Source organism: Canis aureus, chromosome X (assembly GCF_053574225.1).
Source record: "Canis aureus isolate CA01 chromosome X, VMU_Caureus_v.1.0, whole genome shotgun sequence".
NCBI lineage: Eukaryota > Metazoa > Chordata > Mammalia > Carnivora > Canidae > Canis > Canis aureus.
In genome coordinates, this window is record NC_135649.1 from 82605948 (window position 1) to 82631671 (window position 25724).

At 48.7% G+C, this 25724-nt stretch overlaps 2 protein-coding genes across 11 annotated transcripts; both read right to left on the minus strand.

Moving 5' to 3' along the window:
- Positions 1 to 1316: 1316 nt before the first annotated feature.
- On the minus strand, positions 1317 to 18105 carry WDR13 (WD repeat domain 13). 4 transcript variants are annotated; one of them, XM_077888797.1, is made up of 10 exons: positions 18082 to 18105; positions 7631 to 7710; positions 6700 to 6940; positions 5928 to 6037; positions 5678 to 5808; positions 4909 to 5216; positions 3929 to 4109; positions 3680 to 3821; positions 1981 to 2099; positions 1317 to 1581 (listed from the first exon to the last, which is right to left on the minus strand). In XM_077888797.1, exons 2-10 carry the CDS (start codon positions 7669 to 7671, stop codon positions 1397 to 1399), a joined length of 1458 nt encoding a protein of 485 aa, XP_077744923.1. In that variant the 5' UTR covers positions 7672 to 7710; positions 18082 to 18105; the 3' UTR covers positions 1317 to 1396. The 4 variants fall into 4 exon arrangements, 3 of the variants coding, with proteins under 3 accessions (XP_077744923.1, XP_077744922.1, XP_077744924.1); XM_077888796.1 differs by lacking the exon at positions 18082 to 18105 and adding an exon at positions 8057 to 8216; XM_077888798.1 differs by lacking the exon at positions 18082 to 18105 and adding an exon at positions 8057 to 8212 and having other exon boundaries at positions 6700 to 6906.
- Positions 12488 to 20900, minus strand: RBM3 (RNA binding motif protein 3). 7 transcript variants are annotated; one of them, XM_077888806.1, is made up of 7 exons: positions 20745 to 20900; positions 20027 to 20146; positions 19527 to 19633; positions 18777 to 18882; positions 18598 to 18697; positions 18082 to 18164; positions 12488 to 12747 (listed from the first exon to the last, which is right to left on the minus strand). In XM_077888806.1, the coding sequence occupies exons 2-6, from the start codon at positions 20127 to 20129 to the stop codon at positions 18107 to 18109; spliced, it is 474 nt and encodes a 157-aa protein (XP_077744932.1). In that variant the 5' UTR covers positions 20130 to 20146; positions 20745 to 20900; the 3' UTR covers positions 12488 to 12747; positions 18082 to 18106. The 7 variants fall into 7 exon arrangements, with proteins under 7 accessions (XP_077744932.1, XP_077744928.1, XP_077744931.1 ...); XM_077888802.1 differs by having other exon boundaries at positions 18082 to 18167; XM_077888805.1 differs by lacking the exon at positions 12488 to 12747 and adding an exon at positions 17182 to 17754 and having other exon boundaries at positions 18086 to 18164.
- Between the last annotated feature and the right edge of the window lie 4824 nt (positions 20901 to 25724).

Genomic DNA, 25724 nt, shown 5'->3' on the forward strand with positions numbered 1-25724 from the left:
GAAGGAGGAGCAAGAGCATCCTTGCCATTTCTGGCAACTTTGACGCTTCCTAGTGACTCAGGTCATCGACAAGGGATTTTGGTTCTCTAGCTCCCTGGCTATATCCCATGCTTTCTCTCCTCACTTGGGGCTCCCCTCAAATTTGAACATCACTTTACAGACTCTGAGCTATTCCAGGCCTTGAATTTGGGCCCTAAGGGGATATGGAAGGAGCTAGGGGTGGTCCGGGGTTTCCCTTGGGATGGAGAATCTATCTTCCTTCCCCACCCCCACCAGCAGGAGCTGCTAGCTCAACCTTGGGGTCCATGGTTGTTGGGGTCCATGGTTGTTTCTGCATGGGCTTCATACTCCACGTCCTCAACATGTCTGCACCCTGTTTGTGGGGAAGAGCCTTGGAGCGTGGGGTTGGGGGGAGCTGGGACCTCAGCCTTCCTGAGGAAGCCAGCAGAGCACTGCAGACTAGCAGCATGAAACCCCTGTGGTAGAAGCCAACATTCCCCTTCAACTCTCCGACTGCCACTACTCTGGCACAAGTCCGCATCACTGCTCACTTTGACTACTGCAGGGCCTCCTGATGGCCCCACCCCCAAGTCTGTTCTCTTCACAGCACCCAGAGGGGTCCTCTTACAACCAAACTGGATTGTGTCTTTCCTCCTTTGCTCAATTAGGCAACTCACAGCTCACTCAGAAAAGTCCAAGTCCTCGCTATGGCCACGAATCCCTCCAGGATCAGGCCTCTCCAACCTCCCACCACACTCTGGTCCAGCCACACTGGCCTCTTCAACACTTTTGGCACACTCCAGCCTCAGTGCCTTTGCACTGCTTTTCCTCTCTACCTAGAACGTTCTCTCCCATACACCACGACTCCCTCTCACTTCATTCAGGTCTTTGTTTAAATTTCACCATGAGGAATGTCTTCCCTGATTGTAGTACCAAAAAGTGTGCAACTGCCCACTCTTGCACCTCTACCTCCTGTCCTCGCCTTATTTTTCCTCACAACGCTGATCTCTGGCTGACCTAAGATATGTTTTTGTCTGCTGTCTACCTGCATAGAATGCAAGCCCTAGGAAGGCAGGCTCTTCTGTCAGTGCCTAGAACAGTTCTTGGCACACAGTGGGCACTCAATCACATTTGTCCAATGCATGAATGAGTAAAACACCTATAGGGGGCCTACGATGGGGTAAACACTCAACCAATGATTGCTAAGTGAAGCAATCAATGGCTGTATGCATCAATGAGGAAGTGAAACCCATTCCAACTCAGATCCTAGAGCTGCCCTCTCCCTGATCCCACCCCCAGCAGACCTGGGAGCCAGCCACGGGCACAACCACAGGAACTTTATTTACAAACACAAGGCTGGAGCAGGAGGTGGGTGGGAAGATGGACACGGCAGGACCTACTTCTGCTCCCGCCTCCAGACGATGACCATGCCGCTGGCGTCACTGGAAGCCAGCAGGCTCTCATCACAGTTGAAGCTGACATCCAGCACAGGCGCACTGTGGCCCTGCAGCTTGTTGACGGCAGCCTTGGCTGCTCGCTCCACATCGAAGAAATGCACGCACATGTCCTCGCTGCCGGTCACTGCCCGGATGACAGAGACAGAGAGAGAAAGAGAGAGGCCCTTGGGAGGTGTTGCCAGAGGAAGCCAGGGGCCCTGGCTGTGAAGTCCTGGCATGATTTGGGGGAGGTCTTAGGGGGTGGTGGTCCCTAGGCATTTTAAGGCTCACCTTAGCTATTTTAGCCCTGTGTCCCGGGTGTGAGGCCTCTGAACTGTCTGGGGGGTGGGGTTGTGTCTCACATTGTGAGGTTTCTGGACTCTTCGGGGCCTTTGTTCAAAGTGGGAGGCTGTTGGAATGTGGGAGTTCTCGAGGCCCTTAAAGTCTGGGCATCATGGGGTCGTGGTGTCTGGGCTGGATCAGCACCCGCCCTGGGCCCTGCCCCTCTCGAGCCACCCAGACACCCCAACTCTGTGGGACTCACCCACACAGGCCCCTTGGCGGAAGGACATGAGGGGGCAGAAGATGCTGCGCACAGGGTGTGAGCTCTGCTCAATGGGGAAGCTTCTCTTCAGCTGCAGGGTCCCCTCGTTGTCCACCACCCTGAGGGGAGGATGAAAGTGGGTCAGGGCGGCGCCTCAGCTCCAGACGATGATGGACGGGGGGTGGCTCTGTGTCCTGACCCTTGCACCTAGGTTCATTTGAAGGTTCACAGAATCCAGTTTTGAGACAGCTGCATATTCCTATAAAGCATAGGCTGACACGTGAGTTCGTGACAGTCTGGAAACTGCCCACTGGTGGAAATTGGAAGGCTCGGCAGTGGGATTCACTAGTTTCTCTTTCTAGGGCTCTTCAAGAGATCTTGGTGTGAAGACAGGGCACAAGGAGAGGAAAGGGATGACCAATCTGGACTCCTCTGTGCTGTGGAATATGATAAGTCCACTCAAAAGAAAAAACAGAGTGGGGGCCCTGAGTGGCTCAGTTGGTTGGGCATCTGCCTTAGGCTCAGGTCCTGATCCCAGGGTTATGGGATTGAGTCCTGCATCCTGGCTTCCTACTCAGCAGAGTCTGCTTCTCCATCTCCCTCTCCCCCTCCCCCTGCTCGCACATGCACTTTTTCTCATGCTCTCTTTCTCTCAAATAAATAAATAAAATCTAAATAAAACCCCACAAAAGAACCAATGAACCAATAGCACTGCAGGGGACTTGGGGGCACTTCCGCGGGCATCATCTGGTAAAGAAAGCGAGATGTGAAGGATGTAGAAGGAGCCCACCTCTGTAAAACAATGATCCTCCCTCCAAAAGGGGAGGGGTGGGTATTCACGCTTAGGGTTACAGGGTAGAGAACAAGATACAGGAAGGTAGTACAGAGTAGTTAACAGGTTTTACTGCGGCAGGGGGGCGGCCAAGGTGGTAGGAAGAGGAAGGTGGGGAAGGGGGAGGATGGGGAAATGAGTCCCAAATGTGGGGCTACATCTAAATTTAGAATTACAGATACATGTATGTGTGTACATGATTTTCTTTTTTTTAAAGAGTCAAAAAACAAAATAGTAAAACAGAAATCATCCTGCCAGGCAGTGGTTTTCAGGCCCAGCTAGACAGTGCTTAAGGGAACCTTTCAATAGACCAGTGCGCCCAGTCCTGCCGCAGAGCTTCCAAAATCACTGGCTTACAGTGGGGCCTGGTCATGATTCTGCGAAGCCCTTCAGGTCATTCCGGCATGCAGCCCAGGCTGAGAACTGCACTTGGGTAACATGTCATATGTGAGCAAGGACAGTAAACTCTCCCGCTCCAAAAAAAAAAAAAAAAAAAAAAAAAAACGAAAACGAAAGGAAGGAAGGAAGGAAGGGGTACAGACCACTGCTCTCAGGGGACCCTAGTCTATTTTCTGGCTCAGGTTGCTCATCTGTAAAATGGGCATGGTAAGAGCACCCTCCTCACAGGGCTGTCTCGAGGAGAAAATGGAGTGCTATGTATGAGGCACCTCAACAGGGCCTGGGGCCGGCAACTGCTATGCTAGCACTAGCACTTCTGCTACTCCTCCTCCCACTGCTACTGTCATTATCATATGAAGACTCAACTTCCTCGTTCACTCCAACTAACCCGATGCCTGTTTTCCTCTGCCGAGCAGACAGTGCTCCCATCCCAGTCTGATGGAGGTGGCCTGGACAGGGAAGACCCACCTGTAGAGCAGCAGCTTGTTGAGGCAAGCATTGATGAGCAGCGAGGGGTCCCGGGCCTCGCGGCTGACCCAGGAGCGGGCAGAGATGCTGGTCACAGGGCTACCCTCATGCACCACCAGACGCTTGGCTTTGGTCAGTTTTCCTGCAACAATGGAGGGAGAGGAGGCAAAAGTCAAGGCGGGGGGACACAGCTGTGTGCTGGGATGGTGGCAATGTGAACACCCAGATGCAGGCCTCAGGCCTGCCTACCTGTGGCCATGTCGAAGAGGAAGGAGAAAACACTGCCACGGTCATCGCCTGCCCAGAGCAGCCGGCCAGGGGCGTCAAAGGACAGAGCAAGGACCCGGCCTGTCAGCTTGCTGGAGCCACCCTTCACTTTCTTGCCTGTGGAGATGTTCATGACATGCACGTTCTGCTTGGCATTCCCCACCTGTGGAGGAGACCCGCACATACCATTATCCTGCTCTCAGCCAGTCTCTCCTTGAGTCTGACCATAATGGAGCTGCTGTCGACGGAACTGGCTGGTTCCTACAGGAGTCTAATCCCAGTAGGCCTGTGGCAGGTAGACTGGGAGGTGACCAGGGCCTGCAATCCTTCAGAGCCAGCCCCTTGCAATCTAACCAGGACAGCCAGCCCACTGCTCCTTAGCCAGCACTCCCACCACCACCACCGTGACAGGCAAACTACAGGGCCATAGTGACCTGCTTCCAGATTGGCCCTTACTGGAGACCTGACTACACTGGGGCTGGTGCTGCAGCTGAAGGGATCCCAGTGCACAGGCTCACTCAGCCGGTCCCCTCTCTGCCCCTCGAGGCCAGGCCAAATTTTCACTTCCTTCCCCTGCCCTCTCATTCTCAATCCTGGGTTTGGATCACAGTGGAGCTGTGCCACTAGGAGGAAACAAGCCTTCTGACTAGTAAGCCTGCCCCACAGCCAGCAGCCCTGGTGGTTGTAAAGTGGCTGCACTGCTGTTGATAAGACTGAAGGGGTACCAGGGCTGGGACTCTGCCTCCTGACCGGTACCCCCTTGGAGTCTGTCACAGCAAGGTTACCCCACACCAACACCGGTGTCATTTTTCTGCCCAGACCTGTCCCTCTGAGTCTGACCACAGGAGGACTGTGGTGATGGACTAGAGGGGACACCCCCTTGCCACCCACACTGACTCCCGAGGACAGCTCTCCTGGCCCAGCAGCCCCACCCTTGGCGAGCGGGCACCCTGAAGCCTGACCACAGTGAGGTTGTTGTTGACTGGCTGGAAGGTGCAGCAGAGCAATTCGGCACTGTCTGGGTCAGGAATCTCCCGGATGCAGCGGCCATCCTCAGAGGCCCAGATGCGCATGGTAGCATCAAGCGAGGTGGACACGAGGATGTCATTGGAGAGGGACCAGGCGAAGTCGGAGACACCGCGGGTATGGCCCCGCAGGACACGGAGAACGGTGGGCGGGGCAGGCACCAGCTGGCACAGAGAGATGCTGCCGTCGAGTGAGCAGCAGGCCAGGCGGTGCCGGTCATCATTGGCGAAGCGCACCCTTGGGACTGCAATGCCAAGAAGCTATTTGTGGGACTCGGCACACTCCCCAGGTGCTTTCGTTTATAAAAGGTTCTGACACAGGGCTGGGGGCTGGGACCCACTGCACCAAGCACAATGGCTTCAGCAAAGGGCTTTGCTTGGCTGAGAAAGGGAGCTGGAACCCTAGAAGGCCCTCTGCCAAAAGTTTCCACCAAAGGCTTTGAACTCTTCTAAGCAACTCATAACCTCAGAGGCCTTCTGCAAAGTCCTCTTTTAAGTTACTGAGCCCTTTTAAAACAGACAAAGTGCTTGAGATTTTGCAGACCACTTTACTTTGCAGAAGGCTTGTAGGTTTGTGGAAAGGTTTATGGATGGTAACTTCTTCAGAGGTGGGCCAGAGACTCTGTGTTCCAGAGAAAGATACGCTGAGTAGTGGTCACAGTTTAGGCAAATGAGTGGTGATGGGACCCGCTACCTGTTGGCTTACCTGCCTCATCCACGTGCTGGTCGAAAACATGGTACATGCCTGCAAAGGCATAGTTCTCGCTCAGCGATGTGTCCCCAGCCATGGCTCGACTTGCTTCTGCTACTGATGTGGGTACCACGCTGCCAGGTGGCCTGGGCCCCAACAAGAGCAGGGGATAACAGGAGGTAGGTGCTAGCATTCAGTCTGCTGTTGCCCAATGGTCCCTCTTCCCCTCACAAACCCCCAGCTTGCAGCTGCCCCCGCTGCATACCTGTCCTCGTAGACAGCACGGTTCATCTGTGCCTGTAGTTGGTAGGAGCCTCGGCTGACAGAACGGCGGTGCCCACGGGCCCCCAGGGCCCGAGGATCATCCTCAAAGTCCTGCAAACAGAGAGCCAGGATGGGCACATCTTGAAACAAGCCTTCAAGAATCTATGAAGTCTGGAGTCTTAGAAATATACCCAGAACCAGATCCCTTCTCACCCTACCCACCGCAGCTGCCACCAAGGCCTGGGCTACTGCGGTTGCCTCTGCACTAGCTCCCCTGCTTGTTCCCTTGCCCCACTTAGTGGATAATCAGTAAATGTTCTGTGAAGAAAGAATGGACACTTTCCCCCAGAAAACCACTCAGCAGAGTCTCTTGCTTCATTCAAGTTTCAGCTCAACTGTCACCTCCTCCAAGAGACCTTTCTTGATCGTCCCCATTAGAAAGAGCATCCCTCTGTCCCCCATCTGAGTCTCACTTTATCCCCCAAGTCAGCTTTACTTTTCCATCTTAGCCATCCTCACTATAAGCCATGTTAACTATTGACTTGTCTGGTTTCGTATGTCTACTTACCTATTTTGTTTATTGCCTGTTTACATGCGTTTATCTTGCTTGTTGTCCATTTATTGACTTATCATGTGTTATCTCTTTTTACCCTCTGATCATCCTAAGAGCCTGGATCAGTACCTTGCACACAGCAGGTGCCTGACAAGTCTGCTAAGGGAATGCATATGGAGGCAGGTGGTGTGCATGGCAGGCAATGTGGGGAGGAGCTCACCTCCATGCGGTCTAGGGTAGTGCGGCTGCTGCGAACGATGCTGTTGCTATAGGCGCGGGCACTGCCTGGTTCGGAGAGGGGCCCGTATCGCTGGCCCAAAAGCTGCCCACGCAGCCTCAGGTACTGCCGCCGCAGTGCTGGGGGGTGCCCAGCCTTGGCATTCTCCCGTAGTAGCTGGCTGCGCCGACGGATATACTGTGTCCGAAACTGTGGAAACGTTGGCGTGCGGTACGCGTTGTACCTATGATGGCAGGAGGCAGGGCAGGCAGCAGGCACAGGATAGAGGGAATCAATCAGCTCAGGGGACAGGGAAAGAGAATGAGGGGTGTGGCTGTGAGGGGTCAGGATGGCAAGTGATCAGCAGTGATGATGGGGGTCCCTCTGACGCTGTGATGAGGGTGGGTCTACAGTAATAAAGGGCATGGCGGATGAGGTCACTGTGGGGACAATGGAGGCCGTCTGCAGCTTTGCTGGAGTTGGTATAGAGTGACTAAATCAGTGTTGACAACAGTAAGTCAGCGTGACATGGTGATGGGGGTTAGTGTGGGGCAATGCTGGAAGTCAGTACGGGATGGTGATGGGGTCAGATTGGGGAAGTGATGATGGTTAAGAGAAGTCTGCGGGATGGGGTGGGGGCAATGGTGGGGAATAGGAAGTCACCAGCCTGAGCTCCATCACCCCTTCCCAAAGGCTCTGGCAGCACAGCCTCTTTACGCATGCCCAAACCTGACTGCATTTTCCAAGCATGCTCTTTCTGACCATCTGGCCAGCCCTTCTCTGCGGGTAAGCCACCACACCCTGCTACAGCGCATGCTCACTTCCAGTATGCTCACGCAGCCGCATAAGGCAAGTTCTCCGCCCAGTCTCACTTAACGCCATTGCGCATGCACCGCAGTAACCCGCTCCCAAGGGCTTCGACCCCATTCCTCACCTCGCGTCTACTGCTAAGACCTGCTGCCACACCGCGGCCATTCCCCGACCTCCTCTTCTGGCGTGTCCGCCCGCGGGAGCCTGCAGGATAAGGGCCTGGAATGTCAGTGTTTCAAGTGAAGGGATTTAGTTCCGCCCCTTCCGCCAGATGATCGTTGCCGTAGACACCGAGTCCCTCGACGCCCGGATGTCGCGAAATACCCAGCAGTTAGCATGGTCATCACCCCAGCTCTGCCCTTCCCGGGCAGCTCCCGGAAGACTGACAACAGCGATTCAGATCTCATCCCACCCCACCCCCCGGTCACCATAGCGACGCCCCTCCTCCCGCCTAGCAATCTTTCTAGGCATTTCCCATCCATCTTCTTTCCCCCCCGCCCCCCGCCTTCCCTTCTCCGGTTCAAGAGCAGGGCCCGGGATCAGAGACCACCTCCGGGGCTGCCTCCGGCTCTTGAGGCCCCCGGGGCGGCCCTGAGACCAGTGTCGCCCTTTCCTTCTGCCTGTCTTCCTCTCTCAGGCTCCAGGCAAGATGGCCGCCTGCTGTCAGGAAGAGTTGCCAAGCGCAGAGCGAATGGATAGGAATCCTTCCCAGGGCGTGGGAAAACCACGCAAGCGCTCTAAGGGACAGTAGCTTCCGGCACAGGATGGAGGCTCCACCCCTTAAATTCTACTCACTCCAGTCCCTAATGGCACTTTATGTATACACAAGAATAACGTACAAGGCCCAGAGAGACAGGGGCGACTATGTGAATCACTCACTAAAAATTAGGAATACTTTCTTTTAAAAGCGCGGAATAGGGCAGCCCGGGTGGTTCAGCGGCTTAGCGCCGCCTTCAGCCCAGGGCGTGATCCCGGAGACCCATGATTGAGTCCCACGTTGGGCCTCTCTCTCTGTCTTTCATGAATAAATAAATAAAATCTTTAAAAAAAAGATAAAAGCGTGGAATAAGCTGATTTTTTAAAAAGATCTTATTTATTCGTGAGAGACAGACACAGGCAGAGGGAGCAGGCTCCACGCAGGGAGCCTGACTCGGGACTCGACCCCGGGTCTCCAGGACCACACCCTGGGCTGAAGGCGGCGCTAAACCGCTGAGCCACCTGGGCTGCCCAATAGAAAAATCTTTTTAAAAAACCCAACAAATTCTACTCAAACAGGATCTGGGGCTATTTTACTGTCAGATTGATGGTTAAGGTCCTAGCCAAATGAACAGATTGGAACGGAAAAAACAGTAAGCCAGAACTGTTTGAAGATAACACCATGTCAAACAGCAACTCCAGTGGTAGAAACAGGGGCGATGTCTTTTCTGGACTCCTCTCCCCTTCATGTACCTCCTGCCCAGTAGGTCCCCACCTAGTTTAAAAATACAAAGGCAAGGGATGCCTGCGTGGCTCAGTGGTTGAGTGTCTGCCTTTGGCTCAGGGCGTGATCCCAGGGTTCTGGGATCGAGTCCCTCATCGGGCTCCCCACAGGGAACCTGCTTCTCCCTCTACCTACGTCTCTGCCTCTGTGTGTCTCTCATGAATAAATAAGATCTTTTTTTAAAAAAAGCAAAGGCAAGCAATGGACACACTGGCTGTGCCCACTTTTCATTACTAAGATAGGCTAACACAAAACCTGAAGTTGTCCTCATCCTCAGGAACAAAAAGCAGCGTAATTTGAGGGAAAGCCTGAGTGGCTTGGGGTGACAAGGGTATGCTGAGAATCAAGACCAAAGAGCAAAATGAGAGATGTGGAGCTGAAGTGTAACCGGAGTTCTTATTCACATATTTGTAGATGCTGAGTTCTTATTCACTTATTTTATCCCTGAAGTTTCTTCCTAAATGAGACAAGTGAGGATTCGGACATGAGGTCATAACTTAAATTTTACCGTTTCCTGTTGGGAAAATATTTGGCTCTGAAGCCAAAGTTCTCCTAATCTCCAAAGTCTTAATGGTAATAATTCTCCATGGTCTGAGTCAGAAACAAGATTCCTGCAGCTGGGAGAAGACTCACAGACCACTTGAGCAGCGCCCAGAAAACTGAAACAGAGAGCCAGCCTTTCAACCAGCATTCGTCAAGCCCCTACTAGGTGCCAGGCACTGGGAAAATAGTAGTTATTGAGACAAACAGCTCCTGCTTTCATGGAGCTGCCATTGTAATGGGAAAGATAAACAGTAAAAAACTGGTACTTACAATCATTAAAACAGAAGCTGGGTTAGTGTTGCTGAGCTGTGAGAAGGCAGGAGGGAGAAACAAATTTAAGGCGGAACCTGAATGAAAAGGAGCCAGCTACACACAGCTCTGGACACTAAATGTGTGACTAAGCCAGTGAAGCTGATCAGTGCCTGAGTCAGAGAAAGGGAGAAATCCCTTTACAGCACTAGAACTGGGGTAGCTCTGCTCTTAAGATCTCAATTCCATTTGCTTGGTGAACAATTAGGGCCAGATTGTGGGCCTGGGAAAGACTGGACCCTGGGTTTGGTACCTCAGACCCTAGCAATTTAGATAAATGGGCACAGTCCTTGATCCTTCCCATTTTTTTCTGCCAATACACTGGACTGTATCTCACTGCTTTTCAAATGTTAAGGCACCAATCCTTTCCTGAGATCAGCCTCGCCTGCTTTCGGTGACAACCTGAATTTACCAAGCTCTCACTACATCCATCTTCTGTGAATGGTCACAAACCACCCTAATGAGGTAGGTGTGACACGTAGCCCTGCTGTGAAGATGAGGAAACTGAGCCCTGGAGGGGTTTACCGCCTATGGTCACAGAAGTAGAAGACCTAAGAACTAGCATTTGGACTCAGAGAAGGAATTGGACTAGACTCATTTTATCATCCTAGACGCCAGAAACCACCAACTCCTGGTATCCAGCCAGCAGTGTTGACAACAGTGCTCCATCTCTCTTCTCTGTACATCGCCAGCATCAAATGTCAAATCAATTCCACTTCTCTTTGGCCTCTAGCACTGGCAGGTCCACCCAGAAATCCAAAATGGCTCCCAGCTACTGTGAGGAGAAGCTCTCTGGCCTCCTCTCCAATTTTGCCCCTTGTTGCTCTTACTCAATCAGGTTAGGTTCCAGCCATGCTGGCTTTCTCACACATCCTTCAAAACTGCACAAACTATTTTTGGGCTCGAATGTTCTCTCCTGTGCGCTCTCAGCAAATACTTCTATTCATTCAATGGTGATATTAATAAGTGCTCTGTGCCAGGTACTGTCCTAAGCACGTTACAGACCTAGAAAACCTTTAATGCTCACAGCAACCCTGTGAAATTGGTACTGTTATGCCATGTTAGAGATGGGGAAATGGGAAAGAGCTGAAGTGACCTGCCCAAAGTCAGTCAATAAGTGCTGGGGCTGGGTTTGCACCAAGGCCACGCGGCTCTGGGAATCCTTGCTCTTAACCACTACATTGTTTAACACTGACTCCCAAATTACCTTGTGTAAGTTCCTCCAGTGTATATTCATAACTTCATTAGTACTTTCATCCCACAACTCGTTTGACCTGTCAGCAAATTCCGTTAGTTCCACCTTCAGAATTTATCCAAAATGCAACCTCTCCTGTTCCTGTCCACTGCTACCACCACCATTGCTGGCTTCAACTCCTGCAGTGGCCTTCTCACAGCTTCTGCCCCCAGGCCTCCCTGTCTGCTCTCATAGCAGCCAGAGGATCCTGTCACAACCCAAGTCAACTCTCAGAACTCCTCTGCTCACAACCCTGTCCAGCCTCCATCTCTCAGAGAAAAGGCCAAAGTCCTCCCTGTGGCCAGTGAGGCCTTCTAGGACCAGGCCCCTGTGACTTCTCCAACCTTGCCTCCTGCCACTGGCACCCTTGCTCACCCTGCTCCTGCCACACTGACCTTCTTGCCATTCCTCACACACACACCAAACAAGCTCCCACCTCGGGGCCTTTGCACTTGCTTGCTTTTCCTTCTGCCTATAATTCTCTCCCAGATGTCAAGGCAAGGCTATACTGACAGATATGGCCAGTAAGGAAACAAGCCCTCATTTGATTGAGAGGTTACGTATAGACAGCAAAAGCAGGACTAGCCACAGATGCTAGCCCATGTCCCACATGCTGGGTAACACCAAAACAAAAAGGACCAGACCACTGCAGCACAGATGGTAGGACACCCTGTAGCCAAGGAACTAATGCCATGCTAGGCAGTTCTATAGCCATAAGTCAGGGGAGGAAAGGGACAGAAAGCCTCATACCTGACCAGATCCATTGGTGATGCAAAACCGCCTCATGATGGCCTCCTTGGTAGACAAGGAATGAGGAATGGCCTCACAAGCCTCTTGTGCTCTGAGGATCACAGGGCGTTCTGCCAATACTTAGGTCAGCCTGTCTACATGGCCTATGTAGAGCCGTGCAAGGCCGTTGGAGTGCTATGGCGGAACCATTCTTCCGCATCAAGTCTTCCTTGCTAGCTCTCCCCCGCTATCTTCGTCTTTGTTAAGAGGCCACCTCCCAAGTAGCCTTCCCTGACTACCTTGAAGTAGCAAATCCCATCTCTCTCCACATCCCCAGCTTTAATTCTCGCCACTCCCTAACACTACATTACACACTGATTTATTACTATACTGTCTTTAAATCCCACCATGATGTGATTCCTGAGGGAAAGAAATGTTGTATCCATTGCTGTATCCCTACAATTATCTGTCACATGTAACAAATGCTAAATTTTGGGCGCTTGGGTGGCTTAGTTCGTTGAGCATCTGACCTTGGCTCAAGTCATGGTCTCAGGGTCCTGGGACAGGAGGCATTTGGCTCCTTGCTCAGTGAAGAGTCTACTTCTCCTTCTCCCTCTGCCCCTTCCTCCTGCCCCCCTCCCCACTTGTGCTGAGTCTTTCTTCTTTAAAAAAACAAATGCCAAAAAAAAATTGCCAACATTTATTGACCACATGTAACTACCACTGATCTAGCTGCTTCCTAGGTCTCAGCTCATATAATGGGCTACCTTTATTATCTCTCTTTTCTAAGCCAAGAGAAAGGTTTTAAGAGGTTGTGGCTATGGAGGTTGGAAGGCAGGACCTCCGGTACTGGGCAAAGGAAGAGCCCTTTTGTCTGGAAAAGCCAGAAGGATCCTGAGATCCGTGACTGGAGAGGGGAAGCAGGATGGGGTTTCAGGGCCAGTATCTGGAAAACAACATCAGACACCAACAAAGAGAGGTTAGTATTTATAGAATGGAATTTTTTGAGGCTTTTGAGTTGAAAACCTGTAACTACGGAGAAGTTAGGGAACTAACTTTAGGGAACAGGCCAGGCCAGCAGAAAAGAGCTGACAGCTACCCAACCTCCCGTGCCAACACTGAGGTCTAACAAGCCACACCCATAACAGCTGAGTTTTTGTTATGGAAAATTTCAAGCTTACAGCAGTGTTGATATAATGAACTTTCACGTATCTATCACAGAGATTCAAAAATTACAGACACAGCGTTTTTTTGTTTGTTTTTTTTAAGCTGCGGGCTTCACAAGCATTGGAGTGGTTTGGGCCAGCTGTTAAGACACAACGAAGTGGGAAACACCAGGGCACTTGGCACATTTCTTTCATTAAGCCTTTCTTCCCTTATGGAGACAAGTGGGTAGACTGGACTCCAATGAATAAAAACATACCTGTTACTATGGATTACAATCATAAGGGTTAAAACCCAGACCACAAATCATGTGTCCAGATAATTACTAAAAACTAGAAAAAACAAAGGAAAATTCCAAAGAAGAGTTTCACTTAGGCTTAAAATTGAGTCCAAAAATTTGACTCAAAGTTGTACTAGGAATGTTTATACAGAATGCCATGGACGGTTTTGGACAATTTATAAGGCTGAACTTCCTTGGTACATTCACTGTTAAGACTGCTCAACAGGCTCCGGGGCAGCGCTCTATAACCGAACATTTTCTGTAGTATGTTATATGCATATTCATACTAAGAGGAAAAAAAGAGATTATGAAAAGCTTTGGGGTGTTTGGCTCGAAGAGCATAGGACTCTATCTTGGGGTTGAGTTTGAGCCCATTAGGTGTAGATGACTTAAAAACAAGCAAAAAATTATGAAAAGCTCCGTGTCAGGTCTCGTATCAAATTTGAAAAAAAAACCCACTTCTAGTTTCTCAGGTCTTTGTGCACTCTGAATTAGAAAAATGATCATGGCCTCTATCTCAGTCTGAGGAAAGGTGGGGGAGGTGGAAGAATGCAGCTGGAGGACAGATTTCATCCTGAGAAGCAAAGTGGTAGAACACTGGCTACTGATCATTACCCAATATGCCTTCTTCCAATACCTTAAATATTTTTTTAAAGATCTTATTTGTTCATGAGACACAGAGAGGCAGACATAGGCAGAGGCAGAGGCAGAGGCAGATGCAAGCAGGGAGCCTGATGTGGAACTCGACCCCGGTACTCCAGGATCATGCTCTGAGCTGAAGGCAGGTGCGCCTAACTGCTGAGCTACCCACGCGTCCCAATACCTTAAATATTCACAGCAACTTATTTTGAAAAGCCTTTTGAAAGTTTCATATAACCCCAAATCCAGGAGTGCATGGGACAAGGGTGTGGGTGCACTATCAGTAATTTGCCATGTCCTAAGATGCCCATCTTGAGGGCACTGTTATTTACATCTTACACTTGTTGAACCTGAGGCAGAGGAATTAGGCTGTGAAGCAGCCCACATGAGGTGGGAAGGGCAGGGCCTTGGATTTATTCTTGAAATGGACAGAGGTAAGGGGTCTAAAAGAGGTTTGCATCAAAGTTTTTGGTCTAGGAAAGATACAGGGCTTGAAAATACAAGTATTTGCAGACCATGGACCTGGTCTATTTTTTAAAAAAATATTTTATTTATTCATGAGATCCCAAGACCGAGACCGAGAGAGAGGCAGAGATACAGGCAGAGGGAGAAGCAGGCTCCATGCAGGGAGCCTGATGTGGGACATGATCTCTGGTCTCCAGAATCACGCTCCGGTCCAGAGGTGGCGCTAAACAGCTGAGCCACCCAGGCTGCCCCAAGGGTCTTCACAGGCCTTGGGACAGAGGTTTTCAAGGAACCTCTGCACAGGAGTTTCTGATCTCCGTGGGTTCTTGAGGAACATGCACACTAATGAAATTCTGGTCAAATGGAAGCAGAAAACTAATAAGCATTTTAAGGGAGTTTTAAAGTCCTGTATCTGGGGCAGCCTGGGTGGCTCAGTGGTTTAGCACCTGCCTTCAGTCCAGGGTGTGATCCTGGAGACCTGGGATCTAGTCCCACGTCAGGCTCCCCGCAGGGAGCCTGCTTCCCCCTCTGTCTCTCATGAATAAATAAATTTTAAAAATGTCCTAGATCTGGAAATTTTATTGATCAGCAATCACACTGAGAAAACCGAGTCCTCTAAGCCCTTTTCCTTAGAGAAAATAAACAGCAAGAGACTGAGCCTTCCTGGGCTGGATAACATGGGGCTTGAACACACAACCCTAAGAATCAAGGATCACATACTCTGCCAACTGAGCCAGCCAGGCGCCCCTACAGGAAACTTTTTAAAGATTTTTTTATTCATTTATTCATGAGAGACAGAGAGAGGCAGAGACACAGGCAGAGGGGGAAGCAGGCTCCATGCAGGGAGCCCGATGTGGGACTCGATCCGGGGATCCCAGGATCACACTCTGAGCCAGTCAGATGCTCAACTGCTGAGCCACCCAGGTGTCCCTACAAGGAACTTTCTACATCAGGAGAGCAGAACAGGTGTAAGAGGCTGTAGTCTTTGTTGATGTCACTTAGGAATCACTTTGTTGCAGGAATTTCACAGTTGATTATGCAATCTTGCCTAAAGCCAGGATGACATTTCACTTCCTGACAGGCAGGCAGCAGATGCCCCCTCACTGGGGCCTACCTGCAAGGCAGGAATGGCGTTCTTCCTGCCAGCTCCCACTGCCTTGGGTCCCCAAAGGCTCAGAATGCTTCCTCATACCAAGTACCCAACATCAACCAGTGGTGGCAGCCACAAGGCCTATTTTCCTGGTTCAGTGAGCCAATCAAGAGGTGTGAGAAGTTCCCTAGCCTCCATCCACTTGCCAAAGTAGATTCATGACTGGTTGGGTAGAAGGGTCTATGGGGCCTTTCCAACTAACTGGAGCCAGGGAGGCAGACCTCCAATACTGGAACTCTTCCAACAGACCTATAATCTCAGTTCAGGGAACTAAAAATACCAGAGTGGGCAGCTTATCAACTTCTCAATTCTGGAGCCTGGAAGTCCATCAAGGTGCCAGCAGGGCTGAGCTCTAGGGAGATCCCTTTTCCAAACTACCAATTTCTTGTATCCTCATGTGGCTGAGAACAGAGGAAAGCCTTCTTGGGACTTGTGAGGGCACTACCCACTCTTCATGACCTTATTTAATGATAATCACCCAAGACCATCATATTGGGGAAAGGAGGGTTTCCATAGGACTTTTGAGGGAACACACTGAATTCATTCACTCCATGAATGAGGAAATGAGGCGTTAACGATGTCCTGGAACTGGTGATCAAGTGGTACCGACTTTGCATCAACTAGGTGGAAGCCATGGACACAACTGATTTAGAAATTCCAAAGGAAGGGATAAAAGCCAACAGGACTCCCAATGTAGCCACTCAAACCAGGACTGAAGGGACTGGCAGTAGGACTGAGGAACTAAGATTAGCTCTAAGTGCAAAACCATTGCCACCACCTCACCACCAGACTCATACCACCGAAGACTGAATCCCTATGACAAAGAGCTGTCTCAAGGACTGTACATGCCTATTAAACGTACTTAAACCTCATGAAGAAATGTGACATGCTCATGAGGTTGAGGCCCACAGGTTAAGTGTCCTACCCAAGGTCAAATAGCTGGAAGGCAGCAGACACTGCATTTGTGTCCTGGAATCTGAGTCCAGTCTGAGCCCTTAGAAACTGGTTTTCAAATCAGGATTTTTCCACGTTCCTCAGACAAGGTTGAGTTTAATAGATTTCTTCCACCTCCCAACATTTCAAAGAAAATGGAAATGCTTTTTATAACATGGTTTAACTCCCACCAGGTGCTTACATTCTCAGAACAATCCTGTGAGGACACCCACTGATGCTCAGAGAAGCTAAGGAGACTCAAACCCTAGCAGTCTGATTCTCAAGCTGACAAAAAAAAAAAAAAAAAAAAAAGACCAAGAGGCCATCTCAGAAAACCTAATTCCAACAAGAATATTTCCTCTGTAACTCCCACCACCCCCACACTTGTACTCAAACTCAACTTTAAACTGGAGAGTTCAAAAAAAAAAATAAACTGGAGAGTTCTACTCTTTTGCCTACCCACTCCCCTCCAACTAAATTCTTTCCTAAAACCCTCCCTTCCTGATCTTCCATTTTTAGTTTGAAAACTGGGTTCAAGGGATCTCTGGGTGGCTCAGTGGTCTAGCGCCTGCCTTTGGCCCAGGGCGTGACCCTGGGGTCCCGGGATCGAGTTCCACATCAGCCTCCCTGCATGGAACCTACTTCTCCCTCTGCCTGTGTCTTTGCTTTGCTTCTGTCTCTCTCATGAATAAATGAATCAAATCTTTAATAAGAAAAACTGGGTTAACGAGGAAAACAACACGTATCAGTTTTTCATGTTTCAACTTTTTAATCAGCTCCGTGAAGAACATCCTAAAATGCTAAACGAGACAACAGAATATTTTTTCTTCCAGTACTAAAAAATACATTCACAAATATTTTTAATAAACTGCTGTATACTCAGGGTGGTAACCTTGAATAATAATAATAAAAAAAACCCACCTCTAATCATATCAATGATTTCTTGTATTTGCATTTGGAAATTGCTTCCTAATCTTGATAAACATTGCAGATAGGCTTTTAAATGTCCCTAAATGCACACTGTTTTTAAAGCAGTCTAAACACTTTTTTGCCACAATCAGTAATCCTGAGAGCCCAAACTGAAAAACTGGAAAATACCCAGCATCTGCAATGTCCCAGGATTAGTATTTAAATGGGAGAAAATTTTGGAAATCACATGGAGCTTTCTCTAAAAGGTCTCTGTAACAAACTACCTCTGGAGCTCAGTTAAAAAATAGAACTTGATGTACTAGAACAGATGTGTCAGTGCAGCTCCAAAAATCTTTATAAATACAGCCATTTGGAAGGATGATCCTGGATCAGAAGTTTTATTCCTTGTGTATCTGAGAACGGTAAAAAGGGGGAGAATTATAATGTTGGGAAGGCACAGGCACACATGCTCACCTCCCTGGGTTGATAAAGATTGCTGAAGGCTGGATGACAGCAATGCCGCTTCATCTCCTCCATGCCCAGCAAGAGATTACAAGGGAGACAGACTTTTAGATACCGCTCCCCCCACCCCACAGCAGACTAGTCCTGACAGGCACCTGGAGAACGAAGGAGGGGTCATGTGGACCTGGTGAATTAAGTGTAGGCAGGAGGAAAAGTTGAGTCAAACATGACAGGGCTGGTGGACAGAGGTCCACTCAGTGGCAACATATAAACCTCACCTACTTTAGGTGCACATGCCTCATCTCAGTTGTCATAATTGTCTCTGTAATTTCCTCCTGAGTAGCGGTCATAACCACCCTGGCTTCTGAGAAAAAACATACATGGCAGTTAATGAGAATGTATCATATGCATACCTTGGTATTAAAAACCACACATATTTACACATCCTGTTTTACATATACCATCATATGCAATTTAGAATGCAAATCAAACATATACTGTACAGAAATCATATTATGTGACATGTAACTTGCACACAGCATAATAAACATTAATTTAAACTTACAACTAACGTGACATGATAAACGTGTTAACACCATCTATCATATTACATCATAATTAGTGCATCATGTAGAACTCAAAAACATGTTAAGTACCATACTTACAGTTTCACTATAATTTGTAAAAGCAAACACTAGTAACACCAAAATGAAGTTATATATGAACCCTCAGGCAGCTGAGCTCTTAAGATGTAGGCAACCCCACCAGAGTACTCCAATCCCTTGGCTACCCACCTGCCACCATAGTCTCTGGACCTTCCATATCCATATCCATATCCATATCCTCCAGGTCGACTGTCATATCTGCCACTCCCATAGCCCTGGTCCCCACCACCTACAGCAGATCAAGAAAAAGTCAGGTAGCCATCCAGACGTAGGTCACTTAAGCAGCTCTCCCCCATATTCAAACTTACCTCTAGAGTAGCTGCGACCACGCCCATGGGCCCCAAAGGCACCCCCTCTAGTTCCCCTGGCCGACTTGCCCGCGTGATCCACACGGATCTGGCGACCATCCAGAGACTAGGTGTGGGGAGACATAAGGAGGATGGGTTGGTGGTCAAATAGGGCAGTGGTGAGGAAAAATGGGTAGGGCAGGTGGGCAAAAGTGCCCAGAAACTCTTGGTGGGCACCAGGTTCTGGGTGCCATGTTCCAGAACAAGCTCCTTTAACCAGAATGGCTTTTATCAGGAGCCGTAGAATCCCACAAAATGACCTGAATCCACCGTGTTCCCCCTGCTACTACTTACATCTTGACTGAACTCAGGCTGAGTTCTCCTCCCCACTCCTATAAGCTGCCCCACTATTAGGGGCTAGATAGACACCTCTCTTGGTTTGAGACTTCAGAGTCCATCCCAGAAGACTCACGAGGTCCTCTCCGGGCCAGGCCCGCAGGTCTGCAGACTCTACTACCTAAGCCCAGGGCAGGTCAACCATCCACAGGTGGCTTCTCGGCCTCATGCAGGACCAGTCGTCGCCTCCCAGGCAGCCCGGCTCTGTCTGCCGCTGCCCTCCACCCCCTAGAACAGAAGGCAGTCACGCTCCTGTGAGTGGGCACTGCGGGGTTTGTTGGCCGCGCTGCCCCTAGCAGACACAGAGGGAAAAACAGAAAGAATGGTGGAAGTGGCAGATGGGGGCAGGGCCCCTATGCAGGTAGGAGACCTCACCTCTCCATTCATGGCTCTCATGGCATCTGAGGCATGCTCTGGATTGGTGAAGGTGATGAAACCAAAACCCCGGGATCGCTGAGTCTCCCGGTCCTTGACAACAACCACTGGGGATAAAAGAGAATGCATGTAAGAAGAAACATAAGCAACAAAAGGTGTCAGGTAGAGGATGGACCCCTCCTACCAATCATCAATTGGAAGTTATGGGGTTCTCATAAGACTATGCCTTAGGCCTAAAAAAAGAGAAAGGAGTATGTGTAAGCCTAGGTTCCTAATTTCTCTAGTTATGTTTTTTTTTTAAATACAGGTTAAAAAAACTTTTGACAAAGAAAATACAAGGGATTTTCTTGTATTTTACTGGGATCAAGTCCTGAGCCGAAGGCAGAAGCTTATTAGCCAAGTAAGCCAACCAGGTGTCCCTCTCCTTATCTTTCTTGAAACGCAAGGGCCCCGGACTTTCACAAACACTCCGCTCATCATTCACCTGGCCCATGTCTCACCCTCAGAGATAGGACCGAAGCTGCTGAAGTGGTCTTCCAGAGCCTGCTCATCGGTGTTGAAGTTCAGCCCTCCCACGAAAAGCTTCCCTTCTTCAGAAGACATGGCAGTGAACTCGAGTACTACGGAGAGAGTATGAAAAAGGGTGGGAGAAACCATGGAGATGAGAAAGGAAAAAAGATTAAAAAAGGACGAAAAAAAGAGAAACCACAGAAAACGAAAAGGCGACTAAAGACAGACCAGAAACAAAAGCCGAAAAGGCTGGATTCGGCGGTGCTCCATCAGGGAGACAGCCACTTGGGGGCGGCCTTCACGCATGCCCGTATCGTCCTCCACCAACCACCACGCCCGTCATTTTGTGGCGCTGCACAGGTCCAGAACACGCTCCCGTTCTCTCCGCGCCCGCAGAACAAGATGGCGGCGGTCACGTGGGGGCGCGGGGTGGGGGAAGGGCGCCCGCACAACTCGGCTGTCGCGCTGTCACTGCCGCCACCGACGTCGCCAGTCCCTCCCAGCATTCCTCGCACTTAGATAGAACGCGCCAGCCTCCCACCAACCGAAAAGTTTCACCTCTGAGCACGGGGCCCGCCCACTTGAGAAAAGCCCAAGCGTACGTGTCAGGAGCCGCTGCTCTCCCCACTCGCGCACCTAGCTCCAGGCTGGCGCAGCGCACATCAGTGAAGCGAGGAGCAGCCGGCCCACAAAACCTGTGCTGCTTACCTGCAAATCAAACAAAAAGCTCAATGCAACAGCAACCGCCGAGAAGCAGAGAGAGTGGGAAGATTACAGCGCGGGAAGTCGCTTGATAAAGCTTACGCAGCGTGTACGTCACGGAGCGTCCCTCGCATGTGCCAGCGTTCATGTTCATTGGCTGAAGCCCGCAAGGGCGTGGGAGGAAGGGACGGTACTGCAAACGGACCTATAAGGTCAGCACGCTTCCGGAAATGGAGGCGAGTTTAGTGCGATTAGCGTACCCTGGGGTCTGTATCCGTTCACTGGTCCTACGGTCTTTATTTTTTTTTTAAGATTTTATTTATTTATTCATGAGAGACACATAGAGAAAGAGGCAGAAACACAGGCAGAGGGAGAAGCAGGCTCCATGCAGGGAGCCCGACGTGGGACTCGATCCCGGGTCTCCAGGATCACGCCCTGGGCTGAAGCTGGTGCTAAACCGCTGAGCCACCTGGGCTGCCCTGTTAATCTTAAATCTGATGGTAATATTGTTAATATTATTCTGAGACTGCTGTCTATAGAGGTTTGAACCAATTGAGGTAATCACGTTGGTATCATTGATAATCAAGACTTCATGGTTGGAAATGGTTTAGAAATACAGATGAGGATATACTATTATTGTGGAATACTTTTATTTATTTATTTTGTTTTTAATTTTTATTTATTTATGATAGTCACACAGAGAGAGAGAGAGAGGCAGAGACACAGGCAGAGGGAGAAGCAGGCTCCATGCAGGGAGCCCGACGTGGGATTCGATCCTGGGTCTCCAGGATCGCGCCCTGGGCCAAAGGCAGGCGCTAAACCGCAGCGCCACCCAGGGATCCCTGTGGAATACTTTTAAATTCAGTTTTGCTTTATGATTATATAAAATACTTGGTTCCAAAGTCGAGTCTAGAAAACAAGGTGTATTTGAAGCAGTTCAGCTTCTTTCCCTTCGTTTCATTCTTTTCCTTCCTTCTGTAGGTAATCATTCATTAAAATTGAAAGGTATATTCTTCCATTGTTTCCATGATGAGTGTATATAAACATATATTTCTTTCCTTAGAAAAATGGTAGCCTGCTATGTACAGTTTTTTAAGAGATTTTATGTATTTATTTTTAAGGATTTATTTATTTATTCATGAGAGACACAGGCAGAGGGAGAAGCAGGCTCCATGCAGGGAGCCCAACGTGGGACTCGATCCTGGGTCTCCAGGATCATGCCCTGGGCTGAAGGCAGCGCCAAACCGCTGAGCCATCCGCGCTGCCCGGCCCTATGGTCTTCATCACTTATGCACATGAAACTTCGTTCTCACACCCCTTTCTGTCCCTGACATCACCCTCGCCGTCCTTGACGTCTATCCCCCATTGGTTTTGACGTCTTCTTCACCATCTCAGTTGTCTTCCATGGGTCTCAGACGTAATTACTGTAACCTCCTTCACCTCCCGGTCCTCTCATATCCCTCAAGGGCCCGATGTTTTATTCCCCACTTTCCCTGTTATCCTAACCCTTCACAATCCATAATGTCAGATTCTGCGTTTTCTCCGTGTCTGATGCTGATCCCTACGTTTTTGTTTTTGTTTTTGTTTTTCCGTGCTCAACACCTAGCCGCCTGTCATGGGATCCTTTTTTCCTGGTGTCATTCCTCTCATTTCTGACTTCAGCCCTCCTCCTTATCTACAGCCTCCTAAAGTGTCTCTTGATTTTCCTGCCAGTAGACTGCCTGAGGTGCTTTCTACAAAAACAGGATGCTCCAATTTTTAGACGGAGTATATCCCAATCCATAGAACAATTTTTGTTGTCACTCAGAGTTCCTGAGCCTTTGATCCACAGAAAGTACTTTCACAGCACACAATGTGGACTTATCCAGAGCAAGGAGTGGCTGAACTCACTGCCCACGATTTGGTCTTGTCCAGCTTTCAGGGTGTCTGTGTTTCCGGTCAAGGAAGACTGGGTTAGTCTGATCTCAAAAACTCTACATTTCTTATCCATAGAATGGACCTGTCTAGCCTTTTTCTGAGGGTCAGCCCTCCAAATAGATACTAGATTTGTTAATTTTCAGAGTACAGAATGATATGCATCCACAAAATGGACTTGTCTGGCTTTTGCCATATCCAGACCTCCTATGCCCAGGATGGACATGAATAGATTTCACATTGTGCATATACATAATGGTCTTAGGTAGCCCTCAAATAATCAGCCCCCATGCAAAAAAGTACCCGTTTGCCTTTCAAGGTGTCTGAGCTCTGATCGTATTCTACAGTTCATGACACATCTTCATTGTTCCATGAAAAGCTCCTCATTTTATTCTCTTTTAATCCTGCACCCAACTATTGTTCTCTTCCTCCCACAGTTAACCACTGTTTTTGGATTTAAAGTGTATCTTTTCAATCTTTTTTTCCTGATAAATGTATTTAAGGCTATAGGTTTCTTATATTAGCTGATTTGGCTGTGTCCTACAAATGTTGCATGTAGTGTTTTTATATTTAGTTGTAAATATTTTTTTAGCATTTTATTTTTTAAAGATTTTTATTGGGGCAGCCCAGGTAGCTCAGCGGTTTAGTGCCACCTTCCGCCCAGGGTGTAATCCCGGAGACAAGTCCCATGTCTGTCTCCCTGCATGGAGCCTGCTTCTCCCTCTGCCTCTCTCTCTCTCTCTCTCTGTGTGTCTCATAAGTGAATAAATAAAATCTTAAAAAAAGATATTTATTTATTTATTTGAGGGAGAAAGCGTGGGGAGGGGAGGGGCAGAGGAAAAGGGAGAGAGAGAATTCCAAGGAGAGTCCCCACTGAGCATGGAGCCTAATGCGGGACTAGATCCTGGACCTTGAGATCATGACCAGAGTTGAAATCTGTTCAGATGCTTAACTGACTGAGCCACCCAGGCGACTCACTCTCTCCCTCTCTGTGTGTGTGTGTGTGTGTGTATGTATATATATATATATATATATATATATATATATATATATATATACCACCCAGCTAAGTGGCTCCCGAATTCCTGACACTCAGAAACAGAGAAAAAAAAATATATATGATTTTATTTATTTATTCATGATAGAGAGGCAGAGACACAGGCAGAGGGAGAAGCAGGCCCCATGCCGGGAGCCCAATGCGGGACTGGATCCTGGCACTCCAGGATCAGGCCCTGGGCCGAAGGCAGGCACTAAACCTCTGAGCCACCCAGGGATCCCCTATATATTTTTAAGTAAGCTCTATGCCCAACGTGGGGCTTGAACTCTTGACTGCAAAATCAAGACTCACATGCTCTACCAAATGAGCCAGCCAGGTGCTCCTAGTTATAAATATTTCTAAAGTTCCTTTATGATTTCTTCTTTCATCTAAGGGTTATTTAAATTTTTTTTTTAATTTATGATAGTCACACACAGAGAGAGAGAGAGAGAGAGAGAGAGGCACAGACACAGGCAGAGGGAGAAGCAGGCTCCATGCACCGGAAGCCCAACGTGGGATTCGATCCCGGGTCTCCAGGATCGCGCCCTGGGCCAAAGGCAGGCGCCAAACCGCTGCGCCACCCAGGGATCCCCCATCTAAGGGTTATTTAGTAATGTTAGTTTCCTTTTTTTTTTTTTTACAAGATTTTATTTATTTATTCATGGGAGACACAGAGAGAGAGAGGCAGAGACATAGGCAGAGGGAGAAGCAGGCTCCATGCAGGGAGGTAGCCTGATGTGGAACTCGATCCCGGGACTCCAGGATCACGCTCTGAGCTGAAGGCAGACACTTAACTGCTGAGCCACCCAGGTGTCCCTAGTAATATTAGTTTCCAAAAATGGGGTGCTTTTTTAGCTTTTTTGCTGTTGCTAAATTTATTGTATTATGGTCAGAGATAATGCTTAATAGTGATACTTTTGAATTCATCGAGGCTTTGTGCCCTAATGTGGTCTATTTTTGTAATTGTTAAATGTAAGCAAAAAAGGAGCCTTCTTCATTTTATATGTATATATGTGTATAAACACACACACACATATCAAGCTTAAAAATGTATTGTTCAGGGGTGCCTGGGTGGCTGTTGGTTAAGTGTCTGCCTTGGGCTCAAGTCATGATCCCAGGGTCCTGGGATTGAGCCCACGTCAGGCTCAGTGCTCAGCAGGGAGTCTGCTTCTCCCTCTCTCTGCCCCACCCCCTTGTGGCACACTGATAAAATCTTTAAAAAAATGTATTGTTCAGCGCTCCTTTGGTGTGTATATGTGTTTATGGTAGATATAACTTGTCTTTTGTGATCTTAAATTTTATTAACAACTATTGGGATGGCTATCCCAGCTTTCTTTGGACTTTGATTAGTGTGCTATATATCCTCTCTTCATCCTTCATTTCCAATATTTCTCAATGTGTGTGTGTGTATTGTTGGACCTTTTTTTTTAATCCAATGAAGGTCTGTGTTTTAGATATTTTTGTGACTGCTATTATAGTAAAATCTCTGACATCCCATTTCCTGTTCTCTATTTGTAGTACTTTTCTATTCCTTTTTTTCTATCATCCTCACACCTACTATTTTCTTTGGGTTCTTTTACATCACTTGTTCTGGTTTTATATTCTACTTTTATCTCTTATTTATTGCAGTTACTTAAAATTCTTCATGCCTATCCCAATACTTCTTTTTTTAAGATTTTATTTATTCATGAAAGACACAGAGAGAGAGGCAGACACAGGCAGAGGGAGAAGCAGGCTCCATGCAGGGAGCCTGATGTAGGACTCGATCCTGGGACTCCAGGATCACGCCCTGGGTTGAAGGCAGGTGCTAAACCGCTGAGCCACCTGGGGATCCCGTCTCAATACTTCTGCTTTGGATATTTATGTCATGCAGTATGGTAGCCAGCCTTCAATATAGCCCTTAATAATCCCTGCCTGCTGGTATTTACATCCTGTGTAGTTCCCTCCTATGCTGCACTAGGGTTGGTCTGTGTGACCAAGAAAATATAGCAGAAGTGATGATATGTCATTTCTGAGGTTAAGTGATAATAGATACT

Bases quoted from the DNA above. Each gene is read 5' to 3' on its own strand.
- RBM3 (XM_077888802.1), bottom strand. From the start codon at position 20,129: ATGTCTTCTGAAGAAGGGAAGCTTTTCGTGGGAGGGCTGAACTTCAAC. The intron at 18,698-18,776 runs GTAAGTTTGAAT...GATCTGCTGTAG, and splicing joins TGGTCGCAGCTACTCTAGAG to GTGGTGGGGACCAGGGCTAT. The intron at 18,168-18,597 runs GTGGGTAGCCAA...GTTTTTTCTCAG, and splicing joins TCCAGAGACTATGGTGGCAG to AAGCCAGGGTGGTTATGACC.
- WDR13 (XM_077888797.1), bottom strand. From the start codon at position 7,671: ATGGCCGCGGTGTGGCAGCAGGTCTTAGCAGTAGACGCGAG. The intron at 6,941-7,630 runs GTGAGGAATGGG...CTGCCATCATAG, and splicing joins GTCTTAGCAGTAGACGCGAG to GTACAACGCGTACCGCACGC. The intron at 5,217-5,677 runs GTAAGCCAACAG...TTGGCATTGCAG, and splicing joins CCAGCACGTGGATGAGGCAG to TCCCAAGGGTGCGCTTCGCC.